Here is a 19,134-nt window from a genome sequence, read left to right as displayed (position 1 = left end):
GAACAAAATCACTACAGTCCTAATTATGCAAATACTAACGACTTTCCAATCTATGAACTTGTGTTATTATAAGGTAGGTATTTTACAGATTTTTTTTTTTTACCCTTTCCTCTAAGGCTGTCAAACCACCAGTGGCCAACAGAGGCCACCTTTTGAGAAGCAATGCTTTCCACTTTAGCATTTTGTGCCAGAGAGGAATACTTTCCCCTTCCTTCTTTCACAGGGAAATCCATACCTGGTCTAATCTTTATCTTAAAGTTCTACAGATTTATATGATCAACATTCCATGAAATCAAACAGCATTTAGAGAAAACAAAAATCAGCTACATATTTTTATTAGAAGACACAATCTATTATTCCTCTTTTAAGTTAAAAAAATTTTATAAATATTACTGAAATAAAATTAATGGAAATAATTTAAATATAAGAGAAAATAGTAAAATGTAAATTAAATAAGAGAGAAAATAGTACAATGTAAAATGTAGTTGAACAAGAATAAAACATTTTAAAAATTTAAACTTACTCGTATGAAATCCATAAGTGTATTATAAATGAAGGCTCCTCGGGGAAGGAAAAAACAGCTTCCAGGACTCAGATCGTGAAAAAAGAAAAGTTCCTGTTCCTAGATTAAAATAATAATTGCATTTCAAATTTCATCTTTTGTCAAATAATATTCATCACACACACATGATATGCTAACAATAAATCATACTCAGTTATCTTCCCATATTCTAATAATAGGCATTCCAAAGACTCTCAGTACTTATCCCTAACCATCCATAATACCACATGTAAAATGACAATTCGTTCTTATGATTACTTAGTCTTTAATTTGGCTTTTCTGTCATCTTTCTCACTTAATGATAATTTTTTACTTGGTTACACTTAAACACGTATCTTACATGGAAAAACATGGCTTTAAAAAAGACCAGAACATTCCACCAGAGGTGGTATGCTTCAAGTGATGATGGTCATTCTTTCTCATGGCTTTCAGCTACCCCTGCATCTGTCCTCACATCAACCTGCAAGGTTACCCCAGACAAGGACAGGCAGGGACCTTCATAAGTGAATACCTTGCCCATCACAACAAAGCTAATAAGTAGCAGGACTGAGATTAACAATCCAGGTCTACCTGCTTTCAAATCTCATCCTTCTTTCTACACCCGCCCTTGACTCCTAAATACAATGCAGTCTATGGAGTGTACACAATTTTAAAAAATAATTTCATGATAAAAATAAGAGAACAGTATAATTTTTAAAATCTAATAAAAGATACAGGGAGGAAAGAGGTTAGAAGGTATTTGGGGTATTAATATGAAAAAACTCAACAGCAGGCAATGAATGCCAGCAAAACAGAAGGCAGAAAATAGGACAGCGAAATATAATTTTTTAAATTTAGTTTTATGAGATGTAAACTCAAGGCAACAAAGGAATATTTGTGTCTTAGTACTGATGAGGATGGGGGGCATACCTTCCCAATTTTCCTATGATCACGATTCTTGGCTTCCTCTTGGAACTTTTCCCAGGTTTTCATCATTTTGTTATCAGGAAAGGATATCCCATAGATCCTCTGCAACGTTTCCATTTCAGGATTTCCCTCCCAGTATGTTGAGGAATTCTAAACACCAAATAAACACCAAATAAGATTTTGGTAAACACATCAAACATTTGGTTACAAATAAAATCACTCTAACATAGTACATAATTTTCCACCATAACATCCACAATGCTTATAGATTTTTTTTTGTAATATTGGGAAGAATCTGAAATTGATTCTAATTAAACTATCCCAGCCCAAATGATAGCACTAATCAGTAAATGACATAAAGAGTCTGCTCTGGATTCTAGGAATCAAAGTGACAGGAAGCTGGATGGTGGGAAAGTTGAACAGCAACTGCAATCACCAAGAGGGGAGCAGAAGAGACAGGAGGTCCAGGGAAGGGCATCTTGGCCTCACTGATGTAGCGCAGGGATTAAGAGCTTTAAAAGGTAATGCTATCATGCAGTCCTGTATTTCACCTGTGAGGAAAACAAGACCCAGAAAGGTTGGGACTGCAGAGTCAGTCCCACACCTCTGATTCCATATCACACCATCACATTCCCTGGTTCTCCTTTTTCCTACAGCATGTTATTCTCACATGCAGACAAATATTCTTATTCACTTTGGGTGATTCAAGAAAACCACAGTGCAGTTTGTCCCTCAGTATCTGCAGGGGGTTCCAGGACCTCCCATGGATACTGAAATCCAAGGATGCTCAAGTCCCTAATAAAATTGGCTTACAATTGGCATAAAAGCTATGTGTATACTTTAAATCATCTTCCTGCATACTTTGAAGCAAAGCAAATTCTATGCAAATTGTTGTTAGATTGTATTATTTAGGAAATAATGACAAAAAAAATCTGTACATGCTCAGTATAGAAGCAATTTTTTTCCCAAATATTTTCATTCTGCAGTTGATTAAATCCACAACTGTGAAACTTGTGGAGTTAGTGTTGCAACTCTAACAGTATTTTAAAATATAATATTAAAAAATGCATTAGAATACTTTACATAAAGTTAAATTATAAATAAGCTATATGTAGTGGTCTAATTATCAAAATTCTAAAATATATTAGGCAAATAAGAATGAAATATTTAAAATATTGTGATGTTCAGGCTAGAAAAGATATGAGTGAAATCTATTATCTAGTTCAACTTAAGTTTGCTGTGTTTATAAATTAAAATAATCAATCCTTACCTTGAAAATTTTTATGGTTTTAATTTTTCCAGTGTGTCTTACATGGGGGCCTTTACAAAGATCAATTAGTGGACCACACCTATAATGAAACATTTAGGACATGCTCAGACAGTTATAGCTTTTTCTTTTCCTTCCTTCCTTCCTTCCTCCCTTCCTTCCTTCCTTCCTTCTTTCTTTCTTTCTCTCTGTCTCTTTTGTTTTTTTTTTCTTTTTGGTACCAGGGATTGAACTCAGGGGCACTCAACCACTGAGCCGTATCCCCAGCTCTATTTTGTATTTATTTATTTTATTTTTTGTTAATTAATTAATTAATTTTAATTAGGTATACATGACAGCAGAATGCAGTTTGAGTCATTGTACACAATTTCAGCACAGCTTTTCATTTCTCTGGTTGTACATGATGTAGCGTTGCACCATACGTGCAGTCATACATGTACCTAGGGTAATAATGTCCATTTTATTCCACCATCTTTCCTGCCCCCATCCCCTCTCTTCTCCCCTCTCCCCTTTGCCCAATCACACTTATTTCATTTTTCCCATGCCTTCCCCACCATTATGGATCAGCATCCACTTATCAGAGAGAACATTCAGCCTTTGATTTTGGGGGATTGGCTTACTTTACTTAGCGTGATATTCTCCAACTCCATCCATTTACCTGCAAATGCCATAATTTTATTCTCTTTTAATGCTGAGTAATATTCCATTGTGTATTTATACTACAGTTTCTTTATCCATTCATCTATTGAAGGGCATCTAGGTTGCTTCCACAGTTTAGCTATTGTGAATTGAGCTATAAACATTGATGTGGCTGTGTCACTGTAATATGCTGATTTTAAGTCCTTTGGGTGTAGACCCGAGAGTAGGAAAGCTGGGTCAAATGGTGGTTCCATTCCAAGTTTTCTAAGGAATCTCCATACAGCTTTCCAGATTGGTTGTACCAATTTGCAGTCCCACCAACAATGTATGAGTGTGCCATTTTCCCCACATCCTCACCAACATTTATTATTGTCTGTATTCTTAATAACTTCCATTCTGACTGGCTTGAGATGAAATCTTAGAGTAGCTGTGATTGCATTTCTTTTATTACTAGAGATGTTGAACATTTTTTTCATATATTTGTTGATTGAATGTATATCTTCTTCTGAGAAGTGTCTGTTCAGCTCCTTAGCCCATTTACTGATTGGGTTGTTTTTTTTTGGGGGGGGGGGGTGTTAAGTTTTTCGAGTTCTTTATATATCCTAGAGATTAGTGCTCTATCTGACATGCATGTGGCAAAAATTTGTTCCCAAACGTAGGCTCTATTTTCACCTCATTGTTTGTTTCTTTTGCTGAGAAGAAGCTTTTAGTTCGAGTCCACCACATTTATTAATTCTTTGATTTTATTTCTTGCACTTCAGAAGTCTTGCTAAGGAAGTCGGGGCCTAATCAGACATGATGAAGATTTGGGTCTACTTTTTCCTCTATTAGGCATAGGGTCTCTGGAATAATTCCTAGGTCCTTGATCCACTTTGAGTTGAGTCTGTGCATGGTGAAAGATAGGGGTTTATTTTCATTTGCTGCATATAGAATTCTAGTTCTCCCAGCACCATTTGTTTAAGAGGCTTCTTTTCTCCAATATGTGTTTTTGGTGCCTTTGTCTAGTATGAGATAACTGTATTTATATAGGTTTTTCTCTGTTTCTTCTATCTATCCTGTACCATTGGTCTACATGTCTATTTTGGTGCCATTATCATGCTGTTTTTGTTACTATAGCTTTGTAATATAGTTTAAAGTCTGGTATTATGATGCCTCCTGCTTCACTCTTCTTGCTAAGGATTCTTTGGCTATTCTGGATCTCTTATTTTTCCAAATGAATTTCATTATTGCTTTTTCTATTTTTATAAGGAATGATGATGGGATTTTCCCTATTTTGTATTTTATTTATTTAGAGACAGGGTCTCAGGGTTGCTTAGTACCTCACTTTTGCTGAGGATGGCTTTTAACTCGCTTTGAACTTGCAATCCTCCTGACTCAGCCTCCCAAGCCACTGGGATTACAGGTGCACACCACTGCACCCAGACAGTTCTAGCTTTTCTTTTAAAAAAATATTTTTAGTTGTAGATGGACAAAGTATCTTTATTTAACTTATTTATTTTTATGTGGTGCTAAAGATCGAACCCAGTGCCTCACATTTGTGAGGCAAGCTATAACCCCAGCCCCAGTTATATCTTCTTGAGTGAAAGATTTTACTTACTTATAAGTTTCAGAGCAATTTTTGATTTAGGTTTAGGGAAAGAGCTAACTCATCCAGTCTCAGATCCCAGTATGCCCTCTTTTGCTCAAATTCAGTGGTTTTCTTCCCTTCTTCTTTCTTATCTATTTTTTTCTGTGATACCAAGGACAGAATCTAGGGCCTTGTAAATGAAAGGCAAGTGTTAGACCACTGAGACATACCTCTACACTTTGCTCAAATATAAAAGCCACAGAATACTTCTGAAAGAAAGTGCAAGAGATGTTCGTTCGTTCCTTCCTTCCTTCCTTCCTTCTTCCCTCCCTTCCTTCCTTCCTTCCTTCCTTCCAATTCCCATCCTAGGGAGAAAACCCAGGGGCACTTTACCACTGAGCTACATCCCTAGCCTATTCTATTCTATTCTGAGAGAGAGTCTACTCAATTGCTAAAGCTGACTTTGAATTTCCAGTTCTCTGCCTCTGCATTGAAAATTACTGGTATTATAAGTGTGTACCAGCTCACCCAGCCAAAGATGCCACTGTCAACTGTCACAACCCAAAGCTCTCAAATATCTCCCTTTAACATAAAATCAGACATTTTCCTACTCTACACTAATCTTCAGGACTGAAATGATCTGAAATTTATTTACACATTAACTTAATATTTTACTTTAAAAATAAATGTTAAACCCTAAATACATGTGACTTGGTATATATATATATATATATATATATATATATATATATATATATGCATCTGAGAACTATATCTGTTTAAGACTTGTGTAAGTGTTATATAAAAGTTTTTAAAATGAAAGTTTATGTAAGTTTATCAGCAAGATAACCAGTAAGTCCTCTCTTTTATACATGGTATCTGATATAGAAGGGCCACACTGTCATTTGAAGACCTGTCTTATATCTGTTTGCTTTGACTAAGTCCTTTCTGATCATTAACACTGTTTCCTAAATGTACAAGAGATTTAAGGCTTTCCTTTGATTGTTGCTAGTCCTGCTAATCCAGGAAGACCTGGGACCATTGTTACCATATACTCTGGATTCTATTCTAAATTGTACTTTAAAAGTTAAACTTGGTTAAATGTAAATCTTAGGGGAGAACACTTTACCAAGTTGGTCTTCTCCAAAGTAAAATTATCTGTAGCAATGGTCTTGGGTTTGTATAGAAATAACAAATTTGATTAGTATTTATTCATGTCATTTGATGTTTTATAGCTGGATAAAGTAACCTGTTGTCAATAAGTTATATATACAATTTTGAGTGACTTTCACTCTGGAATAGAAATTTAAATGTATTTTTGGAAGGTAATAAGGAAAGCCTAATCTATTTAAAAGTAATGTTGTAAAACATGAAAGCATTTTGCCACTTTTCCCATAAAAATTTAAAAGCTCCCTTAGCCTTTTTTGATTCATGTTTTAGATGTATTATTGTATCATGTTATTTGTCAAGAAACCTCCCCACCCCTTACCTGAGATAAGGCTCTGCTTCCCACCCAACTCCATGTTAGAATGGCTCCAAAATAGGCTAGACTTGAGCTCATTTAGAGTTATGTTCAAAAGATAAAATTTTGTTGTAAAGATTACTGTGATCTCAAAATAAACAGGGGATATAATATATAACTAAGTAAGAGTTTAAGATTAAAAATCATTTTACTTGGTTCATAGCTATTACACAAAAGGAATATGTTTTTTCTCTGCTAATTTCATGTTGTTTTCCTTGTAAACTATAGAACTATTGTGTTAGTGTTTTGCAGAGGTAATTCTTCCAATAAAACAACCTGAGTTAAACTGACATAATAAGCCATTACCTATAGGATCGATAGAATGCAATGGTGACTCACAGAACTAATACTGACCCCAATTAAATGAAAAGAGTAACTGTAAAATTATAGATGTTTAAGTTATAACATTTATTCCCACTTTAAGACTGGTGAAACTGGCCTGCTGGATGTTTAAAATCGAAAACTTGGAGACCAAAGTCAAGGAAGTAAAAGGACCAAGGAAATAGTAGCCAATATTTTAGTCCTTGTCCTCTAAGGTCAGCCAGGACCCAAAGAATGATGGGACCCCTCTCTGGGCCCTGAAACTCTGTTGAGTCACCCAATCTGCCAATCAGGGAGATTGAGAGGACCTTAGAGAATAGGAAGCCAACCAGTATACATTCTGAAAAGAGGAGGGTTATTAGAGATGGAAACATCCCTGATGGTCACTGTACTGTCATGTGTAACTAATTAAAACAAATAAAAATTTTTTATAAAAAGAAGAAGCCACATATGGTAAGCAAGACTCTGACCCATCCTGGCCAATGGCACCAGTGGTAGAGGAAAGTTAAAAGAGCCAAGATGCTTTGCACACGTGCCCAAGAGTGACTCTGAAGAATTTCAGCTGACTCTTAGAAGTAGATAGGAACAAGGTCGGTTTTGACCAACTAGATCTTAAATACCTGGCAGGACAATATAGCCAAAGCACATTCCTACATGAACATTTAAAAAGAAAAACAATATTTTTTTAATGTAACTTAAGATGTATCCTGTGTCAGCCCTACCAAAAGTAAGTAAGGCTGGATGGTATAAAGGAAGGGTTCTTGTAGGGAGTGCCTAATAAAAATGACCACAAAGGACTAGAGTCGCAAGTTTGCCCTGACTTAATTTGAGCCTGATCTCATTGACTTACAAAGTTTCCTAACTGTTTCTACATGGATAAACTCGATCTGTTTTTCACTTATATGATTATGAATTACTGTCTTCCTGGTTTTCAGAGACTAGCTGAAATACTGATTGCTTTCATGCTAATTGTGTACAAAAAAGTAATGCTTTGTTGTCTAGTTTATTATTGTCTTAGCATAATTCCTGCCCTATGTATGCCTTGTCCAGTCACCTGCCATCTGCCACTGTGGACCTCTGGACTAGTGTGATACTGAATACCCTTAACAGTCTATGTCCCAATTGATAGAGAACAAGGACTTTGGGTTACTTTCCCCAACTTCATCCTCTCTCAGCAGGAAGCACCTTGGGACATGTCATCGCCCATTTTTCCATAGAAATGGAATATAGAAATTGATAGTGGGGAAGTGTAACAATGGTTCCACTTTATGCTTTGAATTAGCCCATGCTGCTCTGCTACTATAAATTATTTTTTAAATGCACATGTTTCTTTCTTTTCCTCTCTCCCTGCACCTCTCTAATCTTTCCTCTTCCCTAATCTCAGGGGAAACAGGATTACCTTTCTTCCCTATTTTAGGCAGATTTACCCGTTCTTGAAAACACATCCACCATAGGAAAGAAGTAATCCAGGCTTTGGGAATGGCACCAGAAGATCTCACAAATGACCATCTCCCAAATTAACAAGTGAATTATAACACCAACATGGAATGTAGCCTTTGAATCACCTCTTGAAAAGCCTCCTTGTTCCTGCTGATGGGCAGAATCACAGCCTCTGGGACAGAAGTCCCCTGTGTTTCTCCTTTGCTAACAAAGCAATAAAACTTCTTTTTCCTTTTTCTCAAAAAATGAAAACATAAATGTGATAAGAAAATAAAAGTAAAGAAAACAAAAAACAAAGAACAAACAAAAGAAAAAATAAACGTCAAGATCTTTATTTCTTTTAGGCTCTCTGGTTTTATGATGAAATGCCTAATTATTTCTGGGTTTATTAAATGACAACACTGATTTACAGTGCAGACTTCAGGCAAAAGTTAGGGTCAGAGATGACATCATTATTCAGACACTAGGGGCTGTAGCTAGGAATTCCCTTGAACATATAATGAACAAGGATTCACAAATCTTAAGTAAACACTTTTGTTCAAGTACAGCAATATTAACAGAATTAAAATATAAATGTCACAGGTCAGAGGGAAAATCACTTAACATCAACCAGTCTGAAGAAAATTTAGTAAAGAAAGTAATGTCTTAACTATCCCAATCAATTTTAAAGTCCAGTGGTTAAAAGATTAAAAATCACAATGACAAAAAGTGACTTATAGTCTTACAAATAGAATGAAGCTGTAAAAATGAAAATATATATTTTTTTAAAAACAAGACTTTGAGTACTGTCCTCTAAAGTGGAAGTTGTAAAAAATCATGTTCAGAGGAAAGGAAGGAATACCAAATTAGCACAAAAGTTTTTGATACCCTGATCTTTAAATAATCACAAGAAGTGTCCATGTAAATCTAAATAGGTTCTAAAAAATGCAACTTGTCAATTATTAGAAGCCAGAATTTAAAAATTTAGCCTGTCTTTTCTGTATCTTCATTTATTCTTAAAGTTAAGAATGATTAATAATAATAACACTAATAAATATTAGTGTTAATATTTATTTGAATGATAGATAATAAATAATAAAATCTTATAGGTAATTGAAGAGTGGCAAAAATAAGGTAAACACGTTTATTGATTGGGTTATTTGGTTTTTTTTGGTGCTTAGCTTTTTGAGTTCTTTATATACCCTACAGATTAGTGCTCTATCTGATTGTGAGGGGTAAAATTTGCTCCCAGGATGTAGGCTTTCTGTTCACCTCACAGATTATTTCTTTTGCTGAGAAGAAACTTTTTAGTTTGATTCCATCCCATTTATTGATTCTTGGTTTTAATTCTTGTGCTATAGGAGTCTTATTAAGGAATATGGGGCCTAATCCCACATGATAGAGATTAGGGCCTACTTTTTCTTCTATTAGACGCATAGTCTCTGGTTTAATTTCTAGGTCCTTGATCCACTTTGAGTTGAGTTTTGTGCAGGGTGAGAGATAGGGGTTTAATTTCATTTTGTTGCATATGGATTTCCAGTTTTCCCAGCACCATTTGTTGAAGAGGTTATCTTTTCTCCAATGCATGTTTTTGGCACCTTTGTCTAATATAAGATAATTGTAATTTTGTAGGTTAGGTTAGTCTCTGTGTCCTCTATTCTGTACCATTGGTCTACCAGTCTGTTTTGGTGCCAGTACCATGCTGTTTTTGTTACTATTGCTCTGTAGTATAGTTTAAGGTCTGATATAGTGATGCCACCTGCTTTACTCTTCCTGCTAAGGACTGCTTTTATTGTATCCCATACTACATCAATTGCAAGGAGTGCATGTTATAATTTAAGAGATGCTCTATGCATGGCTTTGCACAAAAGGAATATGATTTATTTTATCCTACAACTGATTTAGAGAATGATAAGTACTTGACTGTGGAAATAATGCTCTGGTGGAGGAGATTTGTGATTGTAATTACCTAGGTACTAGGTCTTCTAAGATGGGACCATGATGATCCCAGCAGCACCAAAACAGCAGGAACACACAAAAATGGGGAACAGCAACTACCCATGGGGCAGCTTTGAAAGACAGATAAATTATAAAGGGCTCAAGAGACTCCTGTTAAACTATGAGAACTGAGGGATCCTGGGACTGACACTAAGTTCTTAGCCCTGACTTGGTCACTTCCCAAAGTTCCCTTTTAGTCCCATTGTGAATACCCTGCTCACAAAGGAAGGCTAATACACCTGAACTCTGGACAACAGGGGGCACAATGTGAGAAGATGGTCTGGATGGCTCCCATTACCATGTTACTAAGAATGCAGAAGGAGGAAACAGCTCTTTTCCCAATAGTTCCTAAAACTGTAAGGGACCAGGCTGACATAGTCCTACCCTTAAAGAGAAAGGTCCTATTACAGCTGACATTCAAAAAATGAAAATTGGTTTCAGTTACTATCCTGATAAGTACAAAGGATAAAATAAGAATTTACCCTTGGTAATAAAATTTGAGGGTTCCTTACTGTAGTAGTACATCAGCTGTGCAAGTTTACACTTCCCAGAAAACAAACTCTGCTTCTACTGCTAACACCTTCAAGTTTACTACTGAGCAGTGTTTGAAATTTATGCACACAAACCTGTAAACTGTGGTAGTTGGAGTGTCAACCTTCTCCTTCAGAATTCGGCATTTAAATTTATTGTACTACAAAGAAAAACATATTTACACGTTGTTACATAAAAAATGTTAAATGAGAGAAAAAAAAAAGCATCAATTCAAGTAACACCGAAAAAGCGTCTACTACTTTTGAGGTGCTGAGACACTAAGGACACAGAGAGATCATGGCAGATACATAGACTTCCAGGGTGGAAGCCTGTGCCCACATGGTTAATGGACACTTAACATATGACCAGTGTGAAATGATATGTGCTGTAAGTGAAAAACACACAGGACCTCAGAGGTATAGTAGGGGTGGGGAGAATGTAAAATAGTTCATTAATTATTTTTTATATTGACTATATGTTGAAATGTTTTTTTTCCCTTATAGTATTAGGAATTGAACTCAAGGGTGTTCTACCACTGAGCTATATCCCCAGCCCTTTTCTTTAAATTTTAAAATTTTGAAAAAGGCTCTCACTAAACTGACAAGGTTGGAACTGAACTTGTGATCTTCCTGCCTTAATCTCCCAAATTGCTGAGATTACAAGCATGTACCACCATACCCAGCTGAAACAATATTTTTAATATACTGTTAAATAAAATTGTATTGGAAGTTAATTTCACCTTTGTTTTAGTTATAAAATATAGCTGCCACAAAATCTGAGATTCCACTTTACACATGTGGCTCAGATTTGAAGATTCCATTATATTTCTACTAGCCAACACTGTTCTTGAAGATCCAGTTTTAACGACATAGAATAAATAAATTGAGGATGCAGCTATATTATGACTTGTATAAAAACAAAAACAAAATTTATGGTAAGCAATGATGTCATTACATTAAAAAAATGTAATTTTTTCCTCTTCCTTTTTTTCTGCTTTTATCACCATTATCACAGCACCAGGTACTTATACTAAGTAACTTCTTACAGGAGTTGTCAGAAGAACAACAAACTGACCAGATTTATAAGATTTAACTGTTTAATACCTGCATGTTCAAACCAAATAATTTTCCTTCACAAACATTGATATATTTAGATCCTGAGTAGCTCCAAGAAAAAGGCAACCCACAGAATAGAAGAAAATATCTGCACATCCTGTATCTGTTAAGGGAGTGATATTCATAATACATAAGGAACTAAAAACAAGACTGAGGTGTGCTATAGTCTCAGCTGCTCAGGAGGCTGAGGCAAGAAGATCACTTGAGCCTAGAAGTTCGAGGCCAGTCTGGGCAGCATAACAAATTTGTCTTAAAACCACCACCACAACCAACAACAACAACAACAAACCAACAAGCTCATTCAAAAATGGGCAAAGAGGGCTGAGGCTATAGCTCAGTGGCAGAGTGTTTGCCTAGCATGTGTGACGCACTGGGTTTGATCCTTAGCACCACATAAAAATAAACAAATAAAGGCATTCTGTTCACCTACAATTATAAAAAAATAAATAAATAAAAAAACAATGGGCAGAAGGGATTCCAACATGGCGGCGGGCGCAGAGAGATCAAGTCTCTGACCTCTTCAGCTGTGCAGGCATAGGGAGTCGTAAACAACCTAAATCTGTTTGCTCAGGATCACTAGGCAATGCTGAGCTGACGTGGATCTGGGGAGAATAGTCTGGGCCTCTCAGAACACACTCTGAGCCCGGATCGGCTGAATTCAAGCTCCCGTTCGCCTGCTTCCCGCAAACAAACAGTTGTGACTCAGCACGAATCCATCCGGCTGAAACAACTGGTCAGCTCTTCTCATCCTATGGAGGTAAATGCCTACCCAGCCTTCATAGGCCTTCATAGGTAGTGGTCACAGGTTTGAAACAGGGCTTGGGAGAGACAGTAAGGACCCACGCGTTGCACTGGTCGCCCGGCAAAGGGAAACGAACTGTCGCCATTTGCAAGAGACACCACCATGGCAGAGAACTGACGTCATCAGACTGCGGCGGCGGAGGAGATAACTTCATTGAAACCTGCGGCTACAGGTGTGTAATTCCCTAGCCTTCCCTCTCCACACATCGGGGAAACCTTAAGGGTCCCTCCCAGCTCTCCCATAAGGGCCCCTCCCAGCTCTCCCGTGAGCACGACAGCCAGCCCCAGGGAATCAGAGGTGGCGCGGGACCCGCGGCGCAGAACTACCGCTCCCACCAGTGCTGACAGCTGAGGTCTCTTGCACCAGCTACCGGGGGAGTGGCTACCGGAGGGCAAGTAAAATTCGCTGAGGATTCTCAGCCCCAAGCTCTACAAACTTAGGGTCTGAGGGAATGGCAAACTGGAAGAGTGTGCCCAGTCGTTAATGAAAACAGGGCTCCTGGGAGCAGCAGACCTGGCGTGTAGCCAGTATTGTGGTGAGAGGGGCCTGGCTAGAGGAAAAGTGGGAAGTGACTAGACACAAGAGGAGGCCCTAGGCACTCAGGATTGGAGACTCGCCCAGTCTGGGAGGAGCTGCTGCACAGTGATTGGTTCCCGCGTATTGACAGGAGAAACATGGCCTGGTGGGCACAGCGCCACCTACTGGAAGAGAAGTTAATCAAACTCTAAGACTGCATTTATTAGTTTTTTTTTCTTTTTTTCTTTTCTCTTTTTTTTATTTGGGTTTTTCTTTCATTTTCATTTTTCTTTCTTGTTGTTTTTTTAAATTTTTTTTTTACAATTTTTTTAAAATATTTTTTCTTCTAATTTTAATTTTAATTTTTTTTATTTTTTTTGAAATTTTTTTTCTTTTTTTATTTCCTATTTTTTCTTCTTCTTTTGTCTTTTCATTTCTTTTCAATTATCTTATTCCCCCTTCCTTGAATTCTACCTGCTTACTCTCATTCTCTTTAGTGACTTCTTCCCTTCCCTTCTAATACCTTTCCTCCCAAGCATCTAATAAATTTATAGTAGTAAACAGTAACTCAGCAGTCAAACAGAACAAGAAGTAACATGAGCAGCTTCAAAAAGCAAGGAAGAAAAGGAGTACAAAAAATGCAGGACAGCCTAAATATTCAGGAGGACCTAGAGTCATCAGAAAAATGGTCATATAAAGAACTCAAGGAACACCTTAGACAGATGGAATGGAACCTTAAAGAGGATACAAGACAGCAAATTCAAGCAGCGAAAGAACACATTGAGAATGAATTACATAAACAGATAAAAGAAGAAGTTAAGCACCTTTATCAGGAGATAGAGATTATAAAAAATAATCAAACAATAATTCTAGAAATGAAGGAAACGATAAACCAAATTAAAAACTCAATTGAGAGTATCACTAACAGAGTGGAGCAAGTAGAAGCCAGAACGTCAGATAATGAAGACAAAAATATCATCTTGAAAAGAGTCTAGCCAACTCAGAAAGGCTGGTAAAAAATCACGAGAAAAACATCCAAGAGTTATGGGATGACATAAAAAAACCAAACTTACGAGTCATCGGGATAGAAGAAGGTACAGAGATTCAAACCAAGGGAATGAGTAACCTGCTGAATGAAATAATTACAGAAAACTTTCCAGAAATAAAAAAGGAAACAGATATACAAATTGAAGATGCATACAGGACACCGAGCACACAAAATCACAGTAGACCAATGCCAAGACACATTGTTATGAAGATATCCAATAAACAGAACAAAGAGAAAATATTAAAAGCTACAAGAGAAAGGAGACAGATTACATTCAGGGCTTAAACCAATAAGGTTAACAACGGATTTTTCATAACAGACGCTGAAAGCAAGAAGGTCATGGAACAATGTATTTCAAACACTGAAAGACAATGGATGCCAACCAAGAATTCTGTATCCAGCAAAATTAAGCTTCAGGTATGACAATAAAATAAAAATCTTTCATGATAAACAAAAGTTAAAAGAATTTGCAGCCAGAAAACCAGCATTGCAAAGCATTTTGAGCAAAACACTACATGAGAAAGAAATGAAAAACAATAACCAAAACCATCAGTAGGAAGTGCCTCGGTAAAGACAGAGGGCGAGGGGAAAGATAATCATGGAGAAACAAACTAAATTTTTTTAAAAAAGGATAAATAATCAAGCATGGATGGAAGTAAAAGGAACCATTCACCAACAAGACATAACAATTATCAATATTTATGTACCAAATAATGGTGCTGCGACATTCATAAAACAAATTCTCCTCAAGTTCAAGAATCAAATAGACCACAACACAATAATTATGGATGACTTCAACACACCTCTCTCACCACTGGACAGATCCTCCAAACAAAAGTTGAATAAAGAAACTATATAACTCAATATCACAATCAATAACCTAGACTTAACTGACATATATAGTATATATCAACCATCATCAAATGGCTATACTTTTTTCTCAGCAGCACATATATCCTTCTCAAAAATAGACCATATATTATGCCATAGGGCAACCCTCAGTAAATATAAAGGGGTAGAGATAATACCTTGCATTTTATCTGATCATAATGGAATGAAACTGGAAATCAATGATAAAAGAAGGAAGGAAAAATCCTACATCACATGGAAAATGAACAATATGCTACTGAATGATCAATGGGTTACAGAAGACATAAAGGAGGAAATCAAAAAATTCTTAGAGATAAATGAAAATACAGACACAACATATCGGAATCTATGGGACACAATGAAAGCAGTTTTAAGAGGAAAATTCATCGCCTGGTGGTCATTCCTCAAAAAAAGAAAAAAACCAACAAATAAATGAGCTCACACTTCATCTCAAAGCCCTAGAAAAGGAAGAGCAAAACAACAGCAAATGTAGCAGAAGGCAAGAAATAATTAAAATCAGAGCGGAAATCAATGAAATTAAAACAAAAGAAACTATTGAAAAAATTAACAAAACTAAAAGTTGGTTCTTCGAAAAAATAAATAAGATCCACAGACCTTTAGCCATGCCAATGAAGAGAAGAAGAGAGAGAACTCAAATTACTAACATACGGGATGAAAAAGGCAATATCACAACAGATGCTACAGAAATATAGAAGACAATTAGAAATTATTTTGAAAACCTATATTCCAATAAAATAGAAGATAGTGAAGACATCGATAAATTTCTTAAGTCATATGATTTGCCCAGATTGAGTCAGGAGGATACACACAATTTGAACAGACCAATATCAATGGATGAAATTGAAGAAGCCATCAAAAGACTACCAACCAAGAAAAGCCCAGGACCGGATGGGTATACAGTGGAGTTTTACAAAACCTTTAAAGAAGAATTAACACCAATACTTTTCAAGTTATTTCAGGAAATAGAAAAAGAGGGAGCTCTTCCAAATTCATTCTATGAGGCCAACATCACCCTGATTCCGAAACCAGACAAAGACACTTCAAAGAAAGAAAACTACAGACCAATATCTCTAATGAACCTAGATGCAAAAATCCTCAATAAAATTTTGGCGAATCGAATACAAAAACACATCAAAAAAATTGTGCACCATGATCAAGTAGGATTCATCCCTGGGATGCAAGGATGGTTCAATATACGGAAATCAATAAATGTTATTCACCACATCAATAGACCTAAAGATAAGAACCATATGATCATCTCGATAGACGCAGAGAAAGCATTCGACAAAGTACAGCATCCCTTTATGTTCAAAACATTAGAAAAACTAGGGATAACAGGAACTTACCTTGACATTGTAAAAGCTATCTATGCTAAGCCTCAGGCTAGCATCATTCTGAATGGACAAAAGTTAAAGGCATTCCCTCTAAAATCTGGAACAAGACAGGGATGCCCTCTATCACCACTTCTATTCAATATAGTTCTCGAAACACTGGCCAGAGCAATTAGACAGATGAAAGAAATTAAAGGCATAAAAATAGGAAAAGAAGAACTTAAATTGTCACTATTTGCAGATGACATGATTCTATACCTAGCAGACCCAAAAGGGTCTACAAAGAAACTACTAGAACTAATAAATGAATTCAGCAAAGTGGCAGGATATAAAATCAACACGCATAAATCAAAGGCATTTCTGTATATCAGCGACAAAACTTCTGAAACAGAAATGAGGAAAAACACTCCATTCACAATATCCTCAAAAAAAAATAAAATACTTGGGAATCAACCTAACAAAAGAGGTGAAAGATTTATACAATGAAAACTACAGAACCCTAAAGAGAGAAGTAGAAGAAGATCTTAGAAGATGGAAAAATGTACCCTGTTCATGGATAGGCAGAACTAACATCATCAAAATGGCGATATTACCAAAAGTTCTCTATAGGTTTAATGCAATGCCAATCAAAATCCCAAAGGCATTTCTTGTAGAAATAGATAAAGCAATCATGAAATTCATATGGAAAAATAAAAGACGCAGAATAGCAAAAGCAATTCTAAACAGGAAGTGTGAATCAGGCGGTATAACAATACCAGATTTCAAACTATATTACAGAGCAATAGTGACAAAAACAGCATGGGACTGGTACCAAAACAGGCAGGTGGACCAATGGTATAGAATAGAGGACACAGAGACTAATCCACAAAGTTACAACTATCTTATATTTGATAAAGGGGCTAAAAGCATGCAATGGAGGAAGGATAGCATCTTCAACAAATGGTGTTGGGAAAACTGGAAATCCATATGCAACAAAATGAAACTGAATCCCTTTCTCTCGCCATGCACAAAAGTTAACTCAAAATGGATCAAGGAGCTTGATATCAAATCAGAGACTCTGCGTCTGATAGAAGAAAAAGTTGGCTCCGATCTACATATTGTGGGGTCGGGCTCCAAATTCCTTAATAGGACACCCATAGCACAAGGGTTAATAACAAGAATCAACAAATGGGACTTAAACTAAAAAGTTTTTTCTCAGCAAGAGAAACAATAAGAGAGGTAAATAGGGATCCTACATCCTGGGAACAAATCTTTACTCCTCACACTTCAGATAGAGCCCTAATATCCAGAGTATACAAAGAACTCAAAAAATTTGACAATAAGATAACAAATAACCCAATCAACAAATGGGCCAAGGACCTGAACAGACACTTCTCAGAGGAGGATATACAATCAATCAACAAGTACATGAAAAAATGCTCACCATCTCTAGCAGTCAGAGAAATGCAAATCAAAACCACACTAAGATACCATCTCACTCCAGTAAGATTGGCAGCCACTATGAAGTCAAACAACAACAAGTGCTGGCGAGGATGTGGAGAAAAGGGTACACTTGTACATTGCTGGTGGGACTGCAAATTGGTGCGGCCAATTTGGAAAGCAGTTTGGAGATTCCTGGGAAAGATGGGAATGGAACCACCATTTGACCCTGCTATTGCCCTTCTCGGACTATTCCCTGAAGACCTTAAAAGAGCATGCTACAGGGATACTGCCACATCGATGTTCATAGCAGCACAATTCACAATAGCTAGACTGTGGAACCAACCCAGATGCCCTTCAATAGATGAATGGATAAAAAAATGTGGCATCTATACACAATGGAGTACTATGCAGCAATAAAAAATGACAAAATCATAGAATTTGCAGGGAAATGGATGGCACTAGAGCAGATTATGCTTAGTGAAGCTAGCCAATCCCTAAAAAACAAATACCAAATGTCTTCTTTGATATAATGAGAGCAACTATGAACAGAGCAGGGAGGAAAAGCAGGAAGAAAAGATTAACATTAAACAGAGACATGAGATGGGAGGGAAAGGGAGAGAAAAGGGAAATTGCATGGAAATGAAGGGAGACCCTCATTGCTATACAAAATTACATATAAGAGGTTGTGAGGGGAATGGGAAAATAAACAAGGAGAGAAATGAATTACAGTAGATGGGGTAGAGAGAAAAGATGGGAGGGGAGGGGAAGGGGGATACTAGGGGATAGGAAAGGTAGCAGAATACAACAATTACTAATAGGGCATTATGTAAAATTGTGGATGTGTAACCGACGTGATTCTGCAATCTGCATTTGGGGTAAAATTGGGGGTTCATAACCCACTTCAATCTAATGTATGAAATATGATATGTCAAGAGCTTTGTAATGTTGTGAACAACCAATAAAAAAAAATTTAGAAACTTCAAAAAAAAAAAAAAAGAATTTGATGACAATAAAAAAAAAAAAAAAAAAAAACAATGGGCAAAGAACTTGTTCTCCAAAGAAGATACACATTAAAAGATGTTCAACATTACTGTCATTAGAGAAATGCAAATCAAAATCACAAAGAAATACCACTTCACAGCCATTAGACAGGCTCTTATAAACAACAACAATATCACACACACACAACAGAAAATAACAATTGTTGGCAAGAATATGGAAAAACGGGAACACTGTACATTGTAAACGGCTCAGTACTCCTGTGGAAAATGGTATGA

The 19,134-nt window shown here is 36.4% G+C and overlaps 1 protein-coding gene across 1 annotated transcript in view; it reads right to left on the bottom strand.

Moving 5' to 3' along the window:
• The window catches only part of TARS3 (threonyl-tRNA synthetase 3), a 72,663-nt gene that overhangs the window by 39,211 nt on the left and 14,318 nt on the right, over positions 1-19,134 (bottom strand). The window contains exons 7-10 of the mRNA XM_081291144.1: positions 10,828-10,892; positions 2,739-2,817; positions 1,472-1,618; positions 524-622 (exon numbers count right to left, since the gene is read on the bottom strand). Coding sequence (XP_081147270.1) covers positions 524-622; positions 1,472-1,618; positions 2,739-2,817; positions 10,828-10,892 — 390 coding nt within the window. The remainder of the gene's footprint in view (positions 1-523; positions 623-1,471; positions 1,619-2,738; positions 2,818-10,827; positions 10,893-19,134) is intronic.

This window comes from Spermophilus citellus, assembly GCF_964194105.1.
Source record: "Spermophilus citellus genome assembly, chromosome: 4".
NCBI classification, from domain to species: Eukaryota; Metazoa; Chordata; class Mammalia; order Rodentia; family Sciuridae; genus Spermophilus; species Spermophilus citellus.
Note: the sequence above shows the minus strand (reverse complement) of the source record. Positions and strands in the feature narration are given on the sequence as shown.